Genomic DNA, 21,893 nt, shown 5'->3' with positions numbered 1-21,893 from the left:
TAGCTCACAAATACCCAATATTTCAGCACATTTGGTATTTTTTGCCAAAGACAATTTTAAAATTTAGTCAAACCTGTTTGTAGCAGTGTCACTTTATCCCATTGCAGTTATACTGCCGAGGTCTTTGCATGGTGCCACATTAAAATTTTATTCCAAATTGAACATCCAAAAAGAGCACATCACCCCGTGTTGCTTCTGGTAAAACACTGAAAAGACTGCAGGTTTTTGCACATTACAGTGCATATTTTATTTTCTACTTTCTCACCGAAGCAGTTTCTTGTCACACATTTTCATGTAGGACTTCAACATTTACTGGATATTTAAAGAGTCGAGAGCCAACTGGCTCAGCGCAGCCTGCAAAAAAACAAAACTAAATTGGAACCATCAGTATGTAGTATGTGCTGGAGCTTCTGGCAGTCTATAACTGGGCAAAACAACAAATGCAACCATGAATTCAATTAGTGAGGAAGCAGGAGCTTGTTCTTGCCGTACCACAATACAATACTCGCTTCACACATATTCAGTAATGGAATTACTGAGTATTTAGAGGGATTAAACCATTAGACTAGCTGCAAGAAATTCCACAGCCAGAGACAACAAGCAGGATTTCATTAGCTTAGTCTTCAGCTGAAAATGTGTAACTCCTGTAATCACCACAAAATCCAGAAGTGACGGCGCTGACCGATAAGAATATCAGTGAGGTGCTCTTTCCAGCAACACTGCAGTGTTGCAGTGATAACAGCAGTAAAGCTGAGGATCTGAATGTTTTCCTCAGACACAAACACAGCACTGAAGGGCCCAAGAGTGTTTCTAGTTTCTAAAATCCTGCAGTGTTTTTGAGTTATCTAACCAACTATTCATTTTATGTAAAATTAAGGAAAACACATTTGAAAAATAGCTTCTGTTCAGCGTGGAAAGTTTTGTGATCTAAAATATCCACCTTGTGACTTCTTAGTGCTACTACAGAGAGGTTGTACTGGGTTGCACTCAAGAGCTACTTGGAGATTATTATGGGTTGCAGAAAATGACACAGAAAACAGTCACTGTGGAGTGATTAGTTCTTCTGAAATATACTTTAAAAGTAATCATTTATCATTTTGATTTTGTCTGTATATTGTTAGTTTCCCCCGCCATTGCTAACATAGATGGGTAGATACCTTGTGTGTTAGTTCTTCGTTATAAGGGCAGATGTTGGACGTCGGCGTATGCCCGTCATCTGTGGATGACCCGGATGCGCTGCCCGAGGACACCATCTTCCCATCCTCCCTCCTGTGTGTCTCACAGCGGTCATCCATCCAGTTTCTTTAATGATCAGTTCCTAACCAAAAAACAAGTGAAGTCCTCGAGCTGAACTAAACACTCATGCTTCCTCTCCATCCTTTTTATTACCTTCTCCTATTTCCTCCACCCCTCCTTCTCTGCATGTCTCTTTTACTCCTGGATGGTTTGTATCCCTTTGCCAAGATGTATAATTATGTAGAAACTAAATATTTAAAAGAAAGCGTTTTGGTCAGCGATGATAACGGAAGTGTAGCTCATACAGTTTTTATGAAGTAAGTCATGTTGAGCTTTAACAAGGAAGGGAAAAGGAAGTGTTCAGCACCACCGGAGAGAGCCTCATAAATATCTCCCATCATGCTCTTTTGAGGGGAAAACTCTTCAAAATGTACAGAAATAGTTAATTTAAGACTAAAAAAAAATTGCACTTCCTCTCTAATTCCACATGATTCAAAGGTATGTTAAGAATGAAAGCAAGGAAACAAAACATCTTAATGCTGTTTTCTTTTTTATTGAGTCATCATTCATGTCAATCCTATGAGCTTTTCCAGAGGCATCCAGTGAGAGGGTGAAGTTCCCCGCTCAGATAAGAGCTCAGGATGACTCACCCGCCGCACTGCTGCTGCTTATCACAGCAACACGGAGGGAGACCTCAACCTCCCACCCACCAAAAACAATAACGGTCTGTTTCAAATGACGCTGAGCAGCTGGACCGTCAAATGTAACACAATTGGAGAGCAAGTCTCATAGTTTAGAGTGCTGTGAGATAAACAGACAACACACACAATTCCTTTCGAACACGATAGAAAAATAGTATCTGTTACACCCATTAATCTGCTCCCTTATCCCAATAAAACTGGGGCTTCACTGAAGCAACTGTCCTGCTCGAGGTAAACAAGGTCACTTAAAACTCACGGTGGCCAACTCCTACTTAATGCAAACGTTTGAGAAAAAAAAAAATCCAAACTAAAGCACGGACACGGGTTTAACTATCATCTGAAAAGGCAATTGATTGCACATCTCTGGAAGCTATCATCCCACAGTAAACAATTCAGCTTTGTGACACGAAGGCAGCTTAGATTCTCTCGATCACACTGAAACAAACGTACAGTATACTGGTGACCACTGCGGGTCGGTGGACTAAAAAACAAAAATAATTTAAAAAATTTAAAAATTTAAAAAGCTGAAATGAAATTTACCTTAACAAATGAAACATGAACAACCTGTGAGGTAAACTGAGCGCACAAACACACAGGCGTTGCGACAATACTGCATACAAACAGATACACGGGAGGTATGCGATTTAAAAACCTTGCATTTAAATAGACCATTGAGATGTGGGGAATTGTGCACACTTGCTTGGTTTACAGAGAGAAGACTGACACCAAATGACACACAGTCGTGTTATGGGGGAGTTATATGTCGTATTTCTTGGCTGACAACTGTTGCAGAAAAGCCAGCAGAGACACAAGGGACTTAAAGGTCCCAAAAGCCAGTTTTGATTATCTTTGATTTTTTTTTTGACAAAAATGTCAAAAAAAAAAAAAGAGCTCTAGACGTGCAATTTTGCCTGCCTTTCCTATTTTTCCAGCCTACATGCAAAGCTACACATATAAACATGAGAGTGGTTTCAAGCGTCTCAGTGGAGTGCGAGTAATCCGAATAAATCTATTTCACCCACATATCCTTCAGCTCGGTAGATTCACTTTAGTAGAGCAGATAAGAAATTCTGAAAGTTTCAGCTCGACGGGTCAAACAGCAGTAACAAATCTCGACTTAAGCTCCACCCCCCCCTTGCTTGTTCTGGAGATTTTGTGCACACTCCACCGTCCTCGGCGGTCATCGTCTTTGCGTCTTTTGCGTTAAGGACGTTTTGTAAAAATGATCTCAGAGGAAGTCTGAATGCATCCTCGCTATCTGCAGCACTGATAGCGATCTAGGCACTTCCTTTGACCACAAATGTAGCTCATAGCCAGCAACAGACAAATGAAACCTTAACAAGGTTTCATTTGTCAAGTTTGCAGAACTTGACAGCCAGTTCTGCAAACTAACAGGCAAAACAAATGCAACAAAAAAAAAAAAAAAAAGACACATGAAGTTAACAGAATAAAAAAAAACAAACATAATAAGACTCCTAATAATACCTACTCTCTTTACTACTTTATCTCAGCCCAGTTACAGTCCAGGTATTTTCTGTGTCTGTGCAACAGGGAGTGGCAGGTTTGTTCTTCTGTTAAAAAAACAAAACAAAAAAAAAAAGACATGATCCTAACCATTACTTTCTACTCTTCACATTGTAACCTATTAACCTCTGTGTAACATCAAAGTCTTACAGTAAAGTGCACTTCATCTGTCTGTTCCTTAATGCTTACATAATAATGCTTCAAAATAAGCACAGTAATATGATTCACAGGTTCAATTCTCCCTTGAAATGGAGACGGAGCACAGCGCGGAGCCTGCTGATTCTTCCAAAGCAGAGGAAAACTGTGCACCTGAACATGTGCAGAGGGTTCGTAATAAACTCCAACACAGACAGATCATGACTGAAAACCTGTGTGACAGCTAAAAAACACGTTACATCTGGTGTTCATGTACCCATTCAGCAAGCAAAGATACGAGTCTGTGCGCTTGCAGTTTCCTATGTGCAAATTTCCAGCAGTCGTGCTCTTGTCTTTCAAGCCTGTATCGTCGCGTCACTGAGAAAGACGCCGCTCCTCGGAAGAGGAAGATTCCTTATCATTGCTTATGTGCCCTTCAGTGCTTAGCTGACCTCAGAGACGTCCTGGCTCACACAGCTCTCCTAGAAGTTTCGGGTTTTTCTGGAGTCTTCCTGTGCGTGCATGGGTTAAAGTTTACAGTCGCTCCTCTCTTGGGGCTACCTGATCCGCCCATCGCTTTTCACTGGGCCCAGTTCAGACTTGGGGTCTGGGGACAGGGAGCTCCAGGCAGTCTTGGAGCACAATCCCAAAGATGGGCAGGAGGAAGTCTGTGTGGCACACAGGTCACCGATAACCCACAAAGTTCCGACAGCACTGTCCACCCATGCTTCAAGGGGCTGGCCCACCAATTGGGCATTACGCTGGGCCACCTGCATGGCAGGTTCCTGGGGGGGCAGCTTCAGCACAGAGCTCAGCTGCTGGAAGCTCTGCTCCAGGTACAAGTTCCCTGGAGGTCCTGCATGAAGCCAGCTGTCCTCTTCTGGAGTAAAAGGAAGAAGAAGAAAAAACAGAAGAAGAAATGAGTTTCTGAACAAACCATCAAATTTTTCAGATTTATAATGATCAAGAATCACACATTGATTTAAGAACAAGTCTGATGATTTTCTTCATGTTTTTATTCCCAATAAATCCAATGAAAAGATTAACAATGAACTCATCTCACCAGGGGCGGACTGGGGAGAAAAAGTGGCCCGGGAGTTCCTGACAGACTGGCCCACTATATATATATATATATATATATATATATATATATATATATATATATATATATATTATATATATATATTATTTGCATCATCTTCCACCTGGGCATATATATATATATATATATATATATATATATATATATATATATATATATATATATATATATATATATATATATATATATATATATATATATATATATCTGTATGTGTGTGTGTGTGTGTGTGTATACTGTATATGAATCTATACATGGCACGTAGTGTATATGACTTTTATTGTCATATGGACAATATTACTTCCAGCAATAATATGACTACAATAATACAATAATATGGCGTAACAAAATAACTAACAAACTTAACAACTTGACCCTGACAAAATACAGGGGAAAAACAACTGGAAAGCTACTGAAACCTACATTGTTCACTCAGTGAGTAACCTCTGCAGCAACCGACTCTTTTCTGCTACACCATCTATAATTTTATCACTCTCCAGCATCTTTAAGACATCTGTCTGAGTAGCCATGAGCATGAAAGCCTCAAGGTGCTGTTGTGAAAGAGGAAAAAGGTCTAATGTCTCTGGTTTGGGTCTGGTGAAATACTCAATCTCTGACTGATGGGCATCTAGGCCTTCCTCTTGAGTCACATCTCTCTCTGTAGAATCATAAGATTCACTTTCAGCCTATAAATAATTAGTAATTGTTAATTGAATTAATAGGCCTAAAAAACAACTACACAACCAGTAATAATACTAATACAAAAGCAATAATTAATGATATTAGTAGCTGGTATTAGTGCATCTTTATGGCAATGCGGACTTATTTTTTCACGTTTCAGTAGTGTCAACAGTGTCGCGGAGGGATCCCATGATGAGTTAGACCCCCTCAGCAGTGTCAGTGTGCAACTGGCGTCTCTCTCTTGACTTGTCACTCATGGGATACAAACAGGGAGATGTAATTAATGTGGCATTAGTATAGACAAGGCTTTTCCAGTTCGTGACTACTTGTATTAATAAGTGACACAGCTGCTGTATGTTTTCGTAGTCCGGCCCAGATTTTCTGGGACAAGTTTTTTGTTTTTTTTTCTGATCTCCGCTGCATGCCGTCAGCCCGCATCAGCTGGCCGGCATGCTCGTTCATGTGTTTACAGGCTCATTCCGCGGCCGCGCGCTAAGCAGATTTGCCTGACTGGAGCGGGGGAGAGGTAATAGGCACCGTTAAACAGCAGCGTGACTATGGGCCGGGGCCGCAGTGCGCGGCAATGGCTCCTCCACGGACTGAGTTAAACAGCCGGCGGCCCACTAACCCATCGGCCCACCGGGGAAATCCCCGGTAGTAATGTATGCCAGTCCGCCCCTGCATCCCACTAACACCATCACCTGTGTAGCCAATACCTGATGTAGCTGATGCCATACTTGTCCAAGTAGACATGTTTATTCATTACAGAACACACCAGCATTACACTTTGTTTTGAGCCCTTGGAGCTGATACAGAGGTGCATACAGGAACTGTATGAATGAATTCTCGAAACCTTTATGGCACCACTTTTAAATAAAGACCAAGCATGTTGGAAACAGAACTCAAAAGTGAAAATTATACTTTTTCAAATGTTCTAATCTTGGTGCAAAACAGCGAAAAGTAGAGCTTGACTGATTTATCAGAGAGTTGATATTATCACTTACTATCACCCAATATTAGTTATTTGCATCATCTTCCACCTGGGCATCAGGGAATCAGGTATTCTTAAGGTTTGAAATAAGGATAATAAGAAATGACCTCAAAAAGTGAGACAAACTATAGAAAGGTAAAAATAAATGTATTCACCTGATAGCCATCCACTTACATATGCCCACTAATTACAGCAGACTGAACACGGTTAACTGTGATTCTTCTGCTGGTCAAGTTTTCTGAACTGGAGTGTTGAACCTGGCCTTTCCCCAAAACAGTATGGCTTTAACTTCTGTGTGATCCAAATGTGTAGAAAGTTAAAAATAGTGACATCGTGTGTTGGAAACTGTTGCAGTGACATGCCTAAAAACATTTGCAGTTTGAGACTTTTTAAGGACCTGTAGAGATCCTGAGATCGCCACAGACAGGGTATAAGAGTCAACACGTAGTGAGGGAAAATGTAGTGCACTGTTGATGTGGTGGTTTCATGTGATTTGGTCTATAAATGCAAAATAAAGGATAGCACCAGCCTTATCTTTTCAACTTAAAAATGAAGATAAAGTGCTACAAATACATATCTCACCTTTGCGTAGTGGCTCCTTATTATTAAAAGCTATCGGAATGACAAGAAAGCGAACTTCTGCCACGCGCTCCCACTGTTTTAACACTCGTACCGTCCAGGTGCCCGGCCGCAGGGGGTGCTGTAGTGGTGGTTTGTAGTGTGTGTATTCGGCATCTAAATCCACAGTAATGTCATAAGACGCCGCCACCACTAGAGCCGGGTCGATCCACACAATGGTGGCGGTGAGATTTGGACCGCGTGCCCACTTCTGGACTGCCAGTGGTTCATCCAAAGGGCCGATCACCCCACCGAAGTTACGGAAGATCCTTTCTTTGGGATCCCACTCTGTACCGATCTTAGGGTAAAAAAAAACAAAAGAGGATTTATGTGACACAACACAGCATGACAACACTTTAAATGACACCCTTTTCCTTCTGCTTGAAGAAGGTGAATGAATACACACTCTTTCAAGTATTAACTTTTTTTTTAAACTAATTAAACTTCACAGGTTTGCTTTCATCAGATCACACCTGATAATCCCACCCCAACTTTTATATATCAGCTAGAAAATCTCCTCATATAGCAGTTTTCTTGGGGTACCTTGATCTTGAAAGTTTGTACCAAAAAAAAAAAAAGAAATCTAAGAGAGTGCTTACTTCCAGATTCTTGAGCCTTTCAAATTCTTTAAGGTTCGGCTCAAGGACAAGTGTTGCCTGAGGCACTGCCCACATCTCTAAAGTCTCCCTGGCCTTTGACCCCACAAGCTGGACTTCTTGGCGAACCAGGTACCCTTGGAAACGGTCATCGTAAAAGTACAAATGCACAGATAGAGGGTGGCCTACTGGTTCAAACCTGGAGAAAAAAAATTTGATCAATCAAACATGATAGAGAAAGAAAGCTTCTCTTTAAAGGAATACATCTGCTGTATCAGTGACAATAACAAGGCAAAGTAAAACAGACTATCCACCTGCAGGCCTCCATGTTGCTCTGAGTAGTCACCAGACTCTTCATGCCCAGGCGAAAGAAAGACATGTACGCAGTGAGAGCCACGTCACTGAGAGAGCCGACACCATCCAACTGCTCAAACAGGCTCTCCCAATATGCTTTGATGGCAACAGTGCCCGGAGCATACTGGCCATACAGGTGAGTGTCCAGGATGTCTATGGCTTCCTGGTTCACTGAGGACTCAAACTTACGGGCGAAGAATGTTGGACGGGTCAATTGCTATAGAAAAATGCAAAAATAGATTTGATCAGACTGCTGATGATAAAATATTAGAAACTAGCAAAGTGAAGATGAACTGTTGTTAGGGTGGGCGATATACAGATGTTTTTTTTAAATATACTGATATAAATTGAATAGAGATAAAGATTTTTTTTTAATATCAAGTTTGATTTAGCTTTAAATAACGTACGGCTTCAGTAAAGTATGTGCAGCTCTGCTCTCACGCCTTATGAAACCACCAGACTCAAACAGACACCAGACAAAAACAGTGATTTCAGATCCTTTGCTCATACCGAGGCTGCTGCCTACGAGCTCTTTGTAGCCTTATCGTTAGCCACTTCAGCTGGGTGAAGGGGATTTAAGTGTCTGATTAGGTGTGTTGTTAGGTACATTTTTGCGCTGGTCCTGCCATTGTTTATTTCAGCAAACTTTGTGTCTTCACTCAGCATGAAGGGCTTCCATGCTAACAGCATGCTAGCATATGGCTGTGAGTCTACACACAACTATTTGCCTGCGCCATGGTGTATGTGTGTGTGCATGTGTGTTACACATGCATGAAACGGACCATCTCATAATCATATGGGAGGCTGACTGGCTGGTCACCTGCCGATTCAGGTCACTGGCAGGTCAATCGTGAATCTTTAAGAGAAACCAGCTGCTTGTAAATATGACTATGAAATCCATCCATTCTCTTCTGCTTATCCTTTTCAGGTTTTTTTTTTTGTTTGTTTTTGGCATTTTAGATTGTTAGATGGTGCTTTTATGCAAAACACCAGGATATTCGCTCACCAGCCAGTTTGTCTGTTACACTGGTTCAACTGTTTGTTCAACCTCCACTCACACCCTACTTCAGGTAACTCATCAGGTGACACACTGGGGTGGAGCAAGGGTTTAAATATCTGGGACTCCACCTTTTGGTTTTAGAACTGAGCGATCCTCTTGGATGAGAGGTGAAAATGTCTTCAAAAACATAAAAAAAGTCCAGATGCCTTTTTTTCAAGCTTTTAAGACTGCATTTAGGGATTTACACATGGTCAAAGTGAGCATCAGAATAGGGACTTTAAGTGACTTTGAACGTGGCATGGTTGTTGGTGTCAGACAGGCTGATCTGAGTATTTCAGAAATTGATGATCTATTGGGATTTTCCCACACAACCATCTGAAGGGTTTCCAGAGAGTGGTGTGAAATAGAGGAAATATCCAGTGAGCGGCAGTTCTCTGGGTGAAAATGCCTTGTTGAGACTGCTTCAAAACTGAGGCTACAATTTAGATGGGCTCACCAAAATTGGGCAACAGAAGATTGGAAAAATGTTGCTTGGTCTGATGAGCCTCTGCAAAGGTAGGGTCAGAACTGGGCTTGAACAACATGAAAGCATTGATCCATCCTCCCTTGTATCAATGGTTCAGGCTGCTGGTGGTGGTGTAATTGTGTGGGTAATATTTTCTTTGCACACTTTGGGCCCCTTAGTACCAAGTGAGCATCGTTTAAATACCACAGCCTATCTGAGTATTGTTACTGACCCTATTTATATCTTTATGTACCCATCTTCTGTTGGCCACTTCACGCCATGCCAGAACGTTCGTGTGATCTCAAACAGTTTTTTGAAGTTCACTGTACTTAAATGACTTCCAGTGTCACCAGATTTCATAGAGCACCTTTGGGATGCGGTAGAACGGGAGATTCACATATGTGCAGGTGACAAATCTGCAGCAATCGTGTGATGCTCTAACGTCAATATGGACCAAAGTCTCTGAGGAATATTTGCGGCACCTTGTTGAATCTGTGCCATGAAGAATTAAGGCAGCTCTGAAGGCAAAAGAGGGTCCAACCTGGTACTACCAAAGTGTACCTAACAAAGTGGCCAGTGAATCTACATATCGTGTATATGGCTTCTGCCTATATATCGCCCAGCCCTAGTTTTTCTTCTACACTGGCATCTTCTGTTGCACTCACCTGGATCCGAATGAGGTCTTGTGGTTTAAAATCATTGGGAGAGCAGCCACACCAGTCAACAATGTGTTTGTACTGGCATTTACAGCCCAGCTTACGGTTCCAGTTGGTGACCCGCAGGTTATTGTCCACCAGGGTGTCACACATGTGACTGTTCCCGAGCACTGTGTGGAAGAAGGACTGTGGAAAAAAGGGAGGAAGGGTAAACACAATATTGCTTCACTGTGTGGGAAAACCAAGTGTGTCCAAGTGTTGTGTCCAAATTAAGCTGCTGTAAACCATCAAATACAAGCATAAACTGTTTCTAACCACAGAGTCTAAATTACAAAAAGGTCACAGCTCTATAGCGGTGAACAGACCGCAGCTCCTCTGAGACCACAATACACAGATAAAATATAGTGAAGCCTCCTCTCATCTGGCACTTCTGCTGCACGCTGTGCCAGAAAGCTTAAAGTATTACATTATCTCTGCTGCTAGGCTCTTCTGACTTGGCAGGGGACGACAAGCCTGAGACAGGCTTGTATATGAAACTGTCTCAACAACAAGAGATAAAAAGACTGCCTACAGCTCGCTTACCTCAGCAGGAAGCAGAGCGTAAGAATAGAACTGCTTCAGCCCCGACACTAGCTCATCCTGGGAGTTGATGACGTACTCCACAAAACGGCGGGTGAGTGCAAACCAATCAGAGCCGCCTGAGACCTCCAGGCCTTCTGGGATGTTGCGTTCGCCTAGACGCCACATGTGGTTGTCACACTCGTGGAAGAGACGGTCAAGGCCCTGCTTCTTAATAAACCTGGAACACAGGACACAGCTGAAAATGATGGGGGGAAAGAGACTATGTGGAGGTATCTGCAGCATTCATCAAAGTAAATGATCAAACCATTTTTGCCTGAGCTGCAACACTGTATTAATAATGGCTCTAACATAGCCCTCTATATGCTGCTTTCTGCTGCTCATGTGTGTCTGCACGAATATTCACAGCATTATGTTTAAAATACAGTTCTATGTGCTGAGAATTTAGTTACAGTTTTTCTGTAATATTAAGGTTTGTCAAATTTAATCAAGTCAAAATGTCATCCAGATGTGAGTATGTGCAGACTGTGTGCCTTTCATCTAGCATCCTCACCGGGCATTCTCTCTCCCGTGGGACTTGAGAAAGTTCTTATCTCTGTGCAGCGACAGGAACGCCACCAGTTCATCATTGGTCCTGCAGGAGGGCATTATGGTGAGAATTGAGGAAGGAAGGGTTGAGAAAGTGGGGAAAAAAAAACAAGACATTTAGAAGGTTCTTTTGATCCTAACACTGTTGTGAGTATTGTGCTAGCTGAAATAAGCTACTGTGGACAGGATATAGAAAACATTGTCTTTCTGTGTGTATCCAAGCAAGCCTTTTCCCCTTGAGATGGTTCAGGTGGACTAACAGCTGCTTTGTTAGGGGTTCAAAGCTGCCCCAGAAACAACCCAGCCAAAACTGATTCAGTGCCCAAAATAATTCATTTGAAGCTGCCACTAGATTCTCTTATCTGCCAACTGTTAAGTCTCTCTATAATGTTGCTGTAAAAGGTGCCATAATTGCAGGTGCAGCTACACAGAAACGAGACAGGCATTCAAAAATAATGAAAAACAGAACAAGATACAAACTCAAGAAGAGCATAACAGAAACCACAAAGGTGGGTTAAAGAGCTAAAATGAGCATTTCTAGATTTAACGGCTTAGGACACCATCTACTGTTTTAATTGTTTTATATGCTGTTAAATATGTTTATATGCTGTATTACTAAAGGTTGGTGGTGTAACCATCGACTAAGTTCCTATTGTGGTGGTTCAAAGATTTTGACAGAAGCAACACCATGCTGCAATGTTTCCCTTCACACTCACGTATGGCTCAACACGGTTGCTGATGACAGGATGGTCCACTAATAGCAAGAGGATGAGAGAGTCAAAGCCAGAGCGCTTCGGTTCTGGGGCTTGAATTTATACAGATGGCCCTTGTGCTCTTGCACCCTGAAGTCCACTTCAGGATTTCTGAAGGGGAAAGTCCTCAACCTCCAAAAAAAACCTCTGTGGCAGAGGTGAATTGCTAATCTGTGTAATCCTCCGTTTTTACTTGGCCTGAGGATCACCGAGCAACTCCTGCCTCATGTATCTATGCCCCTTCCTCAATAACCCCTCTAAACTCAAAGCATATTTTTTTAATAGTGCCTTGGATGGATTTAGGCTCAAAGCTGGGGGTGAATGTACACTTTAGGTAGTGTGCGACAAACATATTCTCTGCCACAATCTAACAATAAAGATTAACTGTGGAGTTTATGTCTGTGTACATATCTGACTAACCTAGTGGGAAAGTCTGTGGCACTGAGATTGATGAAAAAATCCCAATTCCAGTCCAGCATGGAGAGCAGGTCCTGCATGCTGCGTAGGTAGGCTTTCAGAAGGCTGGCTCCTCCCCAGATGGTGACCATCCGCCATGGCGTGGCTCGCACATTTGGGTACTGCTGGGCGATCTGCAGAACTTCCCGATGCATGTAGCCAGACCGCTGTTAGATTTTAAAGCCAACCGTCAGTTAAACAGTTAAATGAGGAAGGACTGCTTCTGAAACAAAATCATAATCTACTTTTAGCTTTGTTCCCACAGAGCTGCAGCTGCCACTGTGCCAAAACCATCACACAAAGCTGGCTCGTGTTTAAAGAGAATTTGATCTGAGAAGAACAACAGCCACATGGTGCTGTGTGCATGGGTCATAACGACGATAGAGTTAGGAGAATCAAAATTTGTCTCTTTTACTTGCCGTTTCTCCTTTGGGTGACTATAGGTGAGACAAAAATAAGTGAACTGAGCTTAAAAGATAGTCTGGAACAAACCATAGTGCGGGGATTAAACATTAGGAGGAAATAGAGAATGGGATGAAAGAAGATGAGCTGCAGAGCTGCCAAGCTTTATGCAGAGGTATTAAAATTGAGTGAGTGAACATGTGACCACTGCAAGTGTCTAAAACATGCAAGAAGCCAAAAACTGTAGGTTCAAAATATCTTTTTTTTTTTTCTACTTGAAGCTTAATTGGATTAATTATAAAGTAATCAGTAAGAGGCCTGTTCACAAATAAGCACAGCTAATAAAAGTTCTGAAGCGATTAATGGGCAGTTTAAGAGACACAGATACTTGGAAAGTAATTGTTTGGGGACGTGAAGTCCAATTGTGTTTAGCAAAGCATGACAGAATCAGGGTACTGATTCTGTCTTTTACATTTAAAAGAGGACAAAAAGATTGTACAGTGTAAATGGGTCTCCTGCCTTTTTTGCATAAATTAGAAAATAGGAGAGAAAATGGCAAAAGAATAGTCTGAACTCAGTGTTCACCTTTAAGAAAGCGCAAAGCAGCTGGCAGACAGTTTCTAGGACAAACCTAACCTGTTTTAAAGCCTCATCTCTCAAACAGGCTTTTGCCTCTGAGATGGATGAGGTTAGGCAGGCAAAGTGTCTAAGCCTGCGTCTGCGGTGTTATTGTCCCACTGACGTCTTATCCATCACTGCCTCCAGTGAGCTGCTCTGCCATCCCTTGGCAGCAGAACAGAGCAACTCCCCATGACACGACGATCTTTCCGGCTACACAGGTGCACTGAGAACAGGCACCTGTTTCTCTGCTGTCTGCGCTCGACACACCTGAGGTCTCTGCCTCACTATCACCAGCCGTGCATTTGTCTTTTGCCTTCCGGCTGCATATGACAGCAGACCTTTCCTCCACTAAATCCAACCCCTAAGAATAACCACACTTTGCTCTATCCAGGCTAATCCCCTTTACCACACTGTGAGACCCGTGGGATAAATTTAACCTTCATAATGCATGAAGACCTAACTGGGAAAAGCATTTGTGAGTCCAAAGGCATACTGTTCAGTGTTTAAGAATCAAATACTGTGAAGAGACAGCACGGTAGTTACAACACTGTAATTACCTTGTCCACATGGATGTAGTAATAGTGGTCACGGTGATATATGGCTTTGATGAGACGTTTGAGCTGTCGTACAGCACGACCGTGGACCATCAGAACAAAAGCCACCCTGACTGGATTCTCCACCTCAGACAGGCTGTCTTCCAGCTCGCCAACGGCCTGAACTGGGTGTGACACACCTGGCAGGACAGGACAGAGACAAAAAACAAGTGATTCAGAAGTGCTTGGCAGCATTTCTAAGCTGGTTGTTTAACAGGCACTACTCATGGGTTAAAACAGACTTTATTTTTCTTTACATGTCTGAAGTATTCGAGAACTAAAAGTATTCTTTTTTTACTTCTATTTTCCCATTTAACAAAGAATCCCACTCAACAACACTGCCAAATGCATTTACAATAACGCACAACTGAGCCAGAGGCGTGGGTTGAGTGTTTTGGCCCAGTGCAACCCCTACATTATATTGCAGTTGCATACAGGTTCCTTATATATGCATACATAATCAGAGACACTTGACAGTAACATCAAACCGATAGCTGATGTCTAAGCAAAGCAGTGGGTAATAGATGGAAAAATTATACTGAGTTAAAAGCACAAAGCATTTACTTGTTCCCATTTTATCACGGTGGGTCAAATGTTTCTTAGTATTTGGATACATTTTCATCGTGTATCAGAGAAACCCTGTCTGAGTTACAACATTAGGAGAATGAAAAAATAAAAGATCTCACAAATTTCTTGCAACCATCCAGCAATTTTGGCAATCAGGAGTGTTTTGACTGAAAAAGTATCAGTGAGTAAAAATTGCACTAAATGTCAAAAACAATTGACTTGATGTCTCATTTTGAGCACAGAGGCTCTTTATTAAACCAGTGAGCACCGCCGTGTGCGAGGTGTTAATCTTTTACATTCATCTCTTGTTTTAGGGCCAGCACGCCCCCATTCTGGTTTGGACGTGCATGTATTTTTATACTTTTTTATAAAAAAAATTACAGTAATAAATGAATGATGACATCTAAGTTTGGAGACTACCAGCGGTAATAAATATTCATGCAAACTTTAGAGTATTCTCACCGAGCTGAGGGCAGAACTGAGGAAGTGACTCTGGCATGAGCTGCCCGGCCTGATGCTGGCACACGATGTTGGCGATCTCCTGTCTGCACTGCTGTGACGCGGCGCGATGGAGGGCAGACAGCGCGTCCTTTCCTATGATATCACATTTAGGCACAAAGTCACTGTTGGGAGCTTGATGCGCCCCGTCCACGCTGCCTGGCTCTCCTGGTATGGCAGCAGCGGGTAACTTGCCTGCCCCGTCTGTACCGCCGCGGATCTCACTGAGGTTACGGCTGCTGGACAGATCGTGGGAGACTACGCCATCAACTCCAACCCCTGCCATCCCCCGTTCCTGGGGAGTCTTCAGCCTGATGTTGGGCTTCCCTCCGCGGCGGCTGTTCCCTCTCTTCAGTGCACCGGCACCTGCGCCCCCCTTGTTTCTCCCTGATAATGAATTATGTGTGTTCTCTTTCTTGGGGTCCTGGTTGTCGTGGTCAGGCAGCTTAGACTGTCTTATTTTTCTCTGAGGAGAGAGAGAGAGAGCAGAGAAGGGAGACATACATTTTAAATCATGATGCGTTGCCAGTCATTCCATAAGAACATTCTGGACAAACACTACTGGAAGGAGGCGTAATTTCTTTGGCTTCATAATGAATCATAATGAATCTACAGAAACGACACATAAGGTAAACAAAGACCTCTTCTAAGGCAGCAGCAGACAGAGCTCCACAGGGAAGGATGTGTTTACTTGCTTTTGTTTTTTTTTTCCATTTCTCTCATCTGGGTTATTTTTAGCTGGGCCTCTGCCTTTTTATGGGGCTAATCTGCAAAAAGTGGACAGTCACACATGATTCCAGTGATTCGCTGTACAGACCTGAATGTGCTCCCTGTGGCCAAAATCATAGGAAAACTGCATACACACGCAAGTAGGTCACATGTTTGCAGCCACTTCATACACACTGACATTAACAAGTGACAATGTGGCAAATCTATTTGCACTGCAGTGCTAAAATGATCCCACAGAGCTCAAGGTGGTTTTGTGACAAATAAATAAGAAAAGAAAATTCTAATAATTTTAGTTTATTGCAAATAACCTGCACAGCACTAAATTTAATAGTCTATGACTGTAAGCTCATAAAAAACCCAAGGCTTCAAAGATTCCTTAAAATGTCAAGACACGCTCCTCTTATAAATGCTTTGACATAATAAAATCAGTGAAGTGTCCCACTGTTGCAGTCTGTGGCCGTAACATCTCTAAATGTTGAGTCCAGACAGTGTTTGTCATGTAGTTGTATTTCCGTGAAAATGTCAACATAAAAGGGAAAGATCAGCTTGGGGGCAGGTGCTGAGCTGCACGTTTTCCCCAACAGGAAAATTATGTAAACACAAGTGCAAGCTAGAAAGGTCTCTTTTCTCAAGTGTAAAAAAAAGCAAGAACAGCGTGTTATCAACTAAACTGAATTTGTACTAATGAATAAGGACCCATGGCTGTAGCTCAGGAGGTAGAGCAGGTCATCTACTAATTTGATCCCTGGCTGCTCCAGTCTGCATGCCTATAGCCTTGCCAAACTACTGAACCCCAAGTCTCCGACGCAATTGTTGGGAGTGTGAATGTGTGTGAATGCTAGATATAAAGGACGTAGGTGCAGGAAGAAGTGCTTGTATTAATATGTGTGAATGAGGCATGTTGTGTAAAGTGCTTTGAGTGCTCAAAGTAGAGTAGAAAAATATAAAAACACAGTCCATTTACCAATTTTGGAAAAAGAAAAATGCTGGGTCCAAAGTCAGGTTTAAGTTTCAAGTATAGGGCTCAGTTTCAAAGCAGAAGCATGGAGTGAATCAGTCTCATTGGAGGAGAATCACCACCTCAAAAAATAAAGGAAGAGGATATATATATATTTTTTAATCTTCTAGCCAAATAGCATCATAGCTTTGGCACACTAGATTACTGGTTCACACAAAAATCCCCTTCATTGGGAGAAGAGGAAGAAGAACAGCGAGTGGGCTGAAAGCTTTCTGCCTCTGTCAGACGTTAAGGCAAAACGTGGGCTCGCTTGCTCGCCTCACATTCACTGGCATGCCGACAGCCCAGAGATGGTGGGAACAGAAGATGGACCGGGCCTGCGTGGTGGGACGAGGAGCCAGATAATACACGGCCAATACACCAGCTGCCAACCAATACAGCACAGTCAGCTACTGGCTGCCAACTGCAGTCTCAAATCCAACAGAGTAAGAGGCATTGTGAAGCAAACTTACACAGCAGTCAGTGCAGTGCAAACTTCTTGGAAGGAGCTTACATATACTTAAGGAACCTAGCGAACTTTCTGAGGAATTATGATGTCATACATGTAACTTTATCTAGAAAACTGTGCTTCCTTTAATCAGCCTCATAAGAAAGGCCGCTTAATTTACATCTTTGTGTAAGTTTCACAATAGCCAAACTCATAAAATCTAAACTAAACTCCAGTTGAGCTTCTGTGGAAGCCGTGGAAGGAAATCTGTGGTCTGACCAGCTTTATGCCATGTTCTTGCAGTACATCAGGGTTTTTCCTGGCTCAAAATAGGCCTTGGAGGGATATCTACTTATGTTAGGCAAGACTGGCTGCATGTAGTTGAGACAATTAGTACCATGTTGCCATTTCTGGCCTTTTGATAAACAAAAATGTATTTGATGCTTGAGTACATAAAACCACACTAAAGAAAAGGAAGGAGGAAGAAAGGACGGCCCTTCTTAGAAGTATAATTCTATCTGGTGTGAGCATGATGATGGTCATTTTAAATTTAGCCTCAGCTGCAATCTGTGGCATTAAAAGGATGCAAAAATGCTGAGAAAAATATTTGTTCTTAACATCAAATTCATGTAAACTTCAATTAATAATTAAAAAAAAAAAAAAACACTAGTGAGATGATTACAGGAAGCATTTTACCAGCAAACAGACATAGTGAAGCTCCTTAGTTTTTGTCTGCCAGAGGAAATGTTCTCGTGCAGAAGCCAAGCATGCAGCACAGGCTAACATTTCAATTTTCCTTATCACTCATGTTCACAGCTTTTAATTAAAGCCATCATGTCAAAAATGTATTGATTCAAAGGCAAGCTAGGCAGCCTCTTTACTTTCCAATTAAAGTCAGGCGAAACCATATCAGCGTTGCCATCTGCTGAAGCGTAAAGCTGCAGCAGCAGCCGCAGCGAGCAATCAGCTCTGCAGGAGAGCGCGGGCAAGCAAAGGGTGATACAAAGATGACAAGTGCTGTGTCTTCTTCTGTCCTCACAATCCTTTCACTCTTCTGCCCAAGGGACTTAATATAACGCATGTGACTGCCTTCACACATGTACTGCGAGCTACTGATTAAAGCAGATGCGAGATAAGGCAGAGATCGCTGAGTATGGGGCAACTGTTCAGCGGTGGAGCGATGATTAATGTGCACACTCAAGTCAGAAATTTGATTCTGCATCTGCGAGTGTGCAAACATGTAGAGACCAAATGCTGACATTTGCATAGATGTCTGCCAACATAGCTGCATACAGAGTTGACATTTGTGCTGAGTGGTAGTGCCCAAGTTTTAAAATCAGTCAGTAAATAAATCTGATTAATAGTGATGTGAGCAACCAGTGCAGCTCTTTTCCTATCCACTTTTAAACCTTTTTTTCTTTAAGACCAATATGCCTTCACCTGAGACACCCAACAGCAACTCCAATGTACAGCTGAGCTTTTAAAAGTGTGCACGTCTGCTCCATTTGAAACCCAGAATAGCTACAGTTAACCACAGACGCCACTGCCCTCCAGACATTTCTCTTATCTTCGCTGAGGCATGTTTAAGTATGAATACACCTGGTGAAACGGCAGAAGGCCTGAGGACTTTAATGCAAACAGGTGTGGAAAGACAGAGCCACCCTCAAAATGACTTCTGCAAAAAAAAAAAAAAAAAGCTTGACTCACTTGTGACATTTAAAGGAAGTGATTCATTCATTTAGCCTTGGATCACTAACTGGCTTTGAGCTGACTGATTAGCTCATGGTTTAAACTGAAGTGGTCAGCGGCAAATCCTTTCCTTGGCGAACACAGAGGTTGCTGTCCACAGAGTAATGACCCATCTTTTCCCTGGCTCTGAAGGAACAGCCAAACATCCTCCTCCCCCGAGCCGCTGTTACATCTGCTGCCTGCCTGAAACTCTGCCAGAAGCAGCTCTTCAACCTATCCATATTGGAAGGACTATTACACACCCCACACTTGACACATTACAATGATGAGACTTCAGGGATCCCACCTAAGGTTTCAGTGTGCATTCCTGTGGCTCCATCACCACTGGTATGCCTAAAAAAAAAAAGTGTTGTCCATGCACAGTCCTCTGCAGACAGGTTATGTCTGTTCATGGCTCACGTTACCTGATTTTGATGGGAAAACTGGAACAGGCACTGCCTCAAGGTAGCGCACACCAGGTGAGATAAAATTCCCACAGAGGACCTGGCTACTGTTGCAGAAACCACTTCAGTCGTATGTGGGGGCGGCAGCTCTCTGCTTAACTTTTCTCTGGGATATACTCCCCTGTGTGTTTTGGTATGATTCAAATCTAAGTAAAGATCATAGAGATGGAAAAGCCACTGATATAAATAAGTACAAAATATGAAGCAGAAGAGATTCTGGTCATCCTGGGAACGCTACATGAGGCGGTCCAGCTCCTACCGATGAAGTGTTTGGGATCACAGTCTGTTCACATGCTCACACAAACTTGTATTACTTCATTGCATACTATTCGTCTTAGATATTGCCTCGGTCTGTTCTTCATCACATTTTAACAACGCCATGGTTTCCATAAGAAATAAACACGAGTGATGGTCATTGAGACCACCGCTGCTTCTTAAACTAGTTAACTACCATTTAACTACTACCCGCTATTTCATAGTCATGACGGACCTGCACCGTATACTTTGTCTCGGGTAGCGTGGTCAGACAGACAGACTGGACAGGGCTGGTCCGGCTGGACTGAAATGTTTAGGAGCAGCGCTCTTCCCCAACTGCTAACAGCTAACATCAGGTCTAACTCGCAGCGGGCTAAGCTAAGCGCTAACAGCTAGCTCTACAATTAAAGCAAAGCGAATCACTGTCACGGCATAAAATTAACCGGAGGGTCCGTTCCTCACCTCTGCCTCGCCTTCTTCCAGACTTCTCAGACTCCATACCACAAGCCCTTGGATCAGAAGGATAGTTAATGCGGCGGCAATCGCTAGTTTATATCGTCGGAGCAGCTTCTGCACTCGAGCGCTGGCCACCATTTTTCCGACTCCAGTTGACTGGGAGCGCGTGCAGGGCGCATTCTGAGCGGCGCGCCCACGCGGGGTCGCTCAACACCCCCGGGTTGCTGGAAAAGTTGCTCTCCAAAGACAATAGGAAGTGATCATTTCATTTCTGCCTGCATTTTATAGCGTTCAGTCACATTAGTTGCGTCTTTCCAGTGTACTGATCCACACACACACACAATCAGTGGTATGGGATCAGAAACAGGTCTACTACACGCATATGAACTTGAGTGACATCCCATTCTTAATTCACGGGGGTTTAATTTGCAGCTATAACAGTTTCAGCTTTTCTGGGAAGGCTTTCCACGACGTTTAGGAGTGTGGTTACGGGAATTCTTTGACCATTCTTCCAGAAGTGCATTTGTGAGGACAGACACTGATGTTGGACAAGTCCTGGCTCGCAGTCTCCGCTCTAATTCATCCCAAAGGTATTTTGTCAGGTTGAGGTCAAGTCTCTGTGCAGGCCAGTCAAGTTCTTCCACACCAAACTCCTTCATCCATGTCTTTATGGTCCTTGCTTTTTGCACTGGCGCGCACTGGCGCTCATGTTGGAACAGGAAAGGGCTGTCCCTAAAATGTTACCCCAAAGTTGGGAGCGTGAAATTGTCCAAAATGTCTTGGTATGCCGAAGCACAAAGAGTTCCTTTCACTGGAACTAAGGAGCCGAACCCAAATCCTGAAAAATAGCCCTGCACCATAATCCCCCCCTCCACCAAACTTTACACTTGACACTGGAGTCCAGCAGCGGCGTGTTTGACACCGTTGCATCTGACACTTTGCATTGCGCTTGGTGATGTAAGGCTTGGATGCAGTTGCCATGGAAACCCATTCCAAGAAGCTCTCTACACACTGTTCTTAAGATGAAGTTTGGAGGTCTGTAGCGATTGACTTGACTTAAAGTTGGCGACCTCTGCGCACTGTGCGCCTCAGCATCCGCTGACCTCGCTCTGTATTTTTACGTGGCCTACCACTTCGTGGCTGAGTTGCCTTCATTCCCAATCACTTCCACTTTGTTATAATACCACTAACAGCTGACTGTAATATTTAGTAACGAGGAAATTTCATACAGATGACAAATGAAAGGAAAATCAAACATAAAACCTCTTTTCATAACAGTTTCAGTGCGCTCTTTGCAATTGATTCTTCGAGTCTCTAGAGGTCAACTTTAGAGACGAGCACAAAACTCCCTCACTCGGTGCTTTGATGATGGTGATAATGGTGGTGTCTAACGCTTCAGTCCAGAATCTCCCGTAGGTGTTCATTTCCGTTGGAGTTGCTGCAAAAGCCATATGATTCACATCTTCTATCCTCAGTAGGTCCCTGAGATCATGTGATCGGGCCTGCTGGCTGAAAACTAAAGGAGACAGAGCTTTTGCCACAGTGGCCCCCATACTCTGCAAAACTCTCCCTCTGAGCTTGAGATCTGTGGACTCAGTGGACTCTTTTTAAACTCACTTTTGGAAACTTTTTGTTTGAATCTGTTTTAATGTTAAACTTTT

The 21,893-nt window shown here is 42.9% G+C and overlaps 1 protein-coding gene across 1 annotated transcript; it reads right to left on the bottom strand.

The window, feature by feature from the left end:
• Positions 1-3,416: 3,416 nt before the first annotated feature.
• On the bottom strand, positions 3,417-20,378 carry xylt2 (xylosyltransferase II). The gene is made up of 11 exons (XM_030736631.1): positions 20,239-20,378; positions 15,120-15,621; positions 14,055-14,230; positions 12,439-12,641; positions 11,232-11,312; positions 10,682-10,898; positions 10,109-10,285; positions 7,899-8,155; positions 7,588-7,783; positions 6,953-7,286; positions 3,417-4,476 (listed from the first exon to the last, which is right to left on the bottom strand). The coding sequence occupies exons 1-11, from the start codon at positions 20,368-20,370 to the stop codon at positions 4,154-4,156; spliced, it is 2,598 nt and encodes an 865-aa protein (XP_030592491.1). The 5' UTR covers positions 20,371-20,378; the 3' UTR covers positions 3,417-4,153.
• Positions 20,379-21,893: the final 1,515 nt, after the last annotated feature.

This window comes from Archocentrus centrarchus, chromosome 8 (genome assembly GCF_007364275.1).
Source record: "Archocentrus centrarchus isolate MPI-CPG fArcCen1 chromosome 8, fArcCen1, whole genome shotgun sequence".
NCBI classification, from domain to species: Eukaryota; Metazoa; Chordata; class Actinopteri; order Cichliformes; family Cichlidae; genus Archocentrus; species Archocentrus centrarchus.
The sequence above is the reverse complement of the archived record's forward strand: the minus strand, read 5'-3'. Positions and strand labels throughout refer to the sequence as shown.

Bases quoted from the DNA above. Each gene is read 5' to 3' on its own strand.
- xylt2 (XM_030736631.1), bottom strand. From the start codon at position 20,370: ATGGTGGCCAGCGCTCGAGTGCAGAAGCTGCTCCGACGATATAAACTA. The intron at 15,622-20,238 runs GTGAGGAACGGA...CTCTCTCCTCAG, and splicing joins TGGAAGAAGGCGAGGCAGAG to AGAAAAATAAGACAGTCTAA. The intron at 11,313-12,438 runs GTTAGTCAGATA...GCCCTCCTGCAG, and splicing joins GCCACAGACTTTCCCACTAG to GACCAATGATGAACTGGTGG.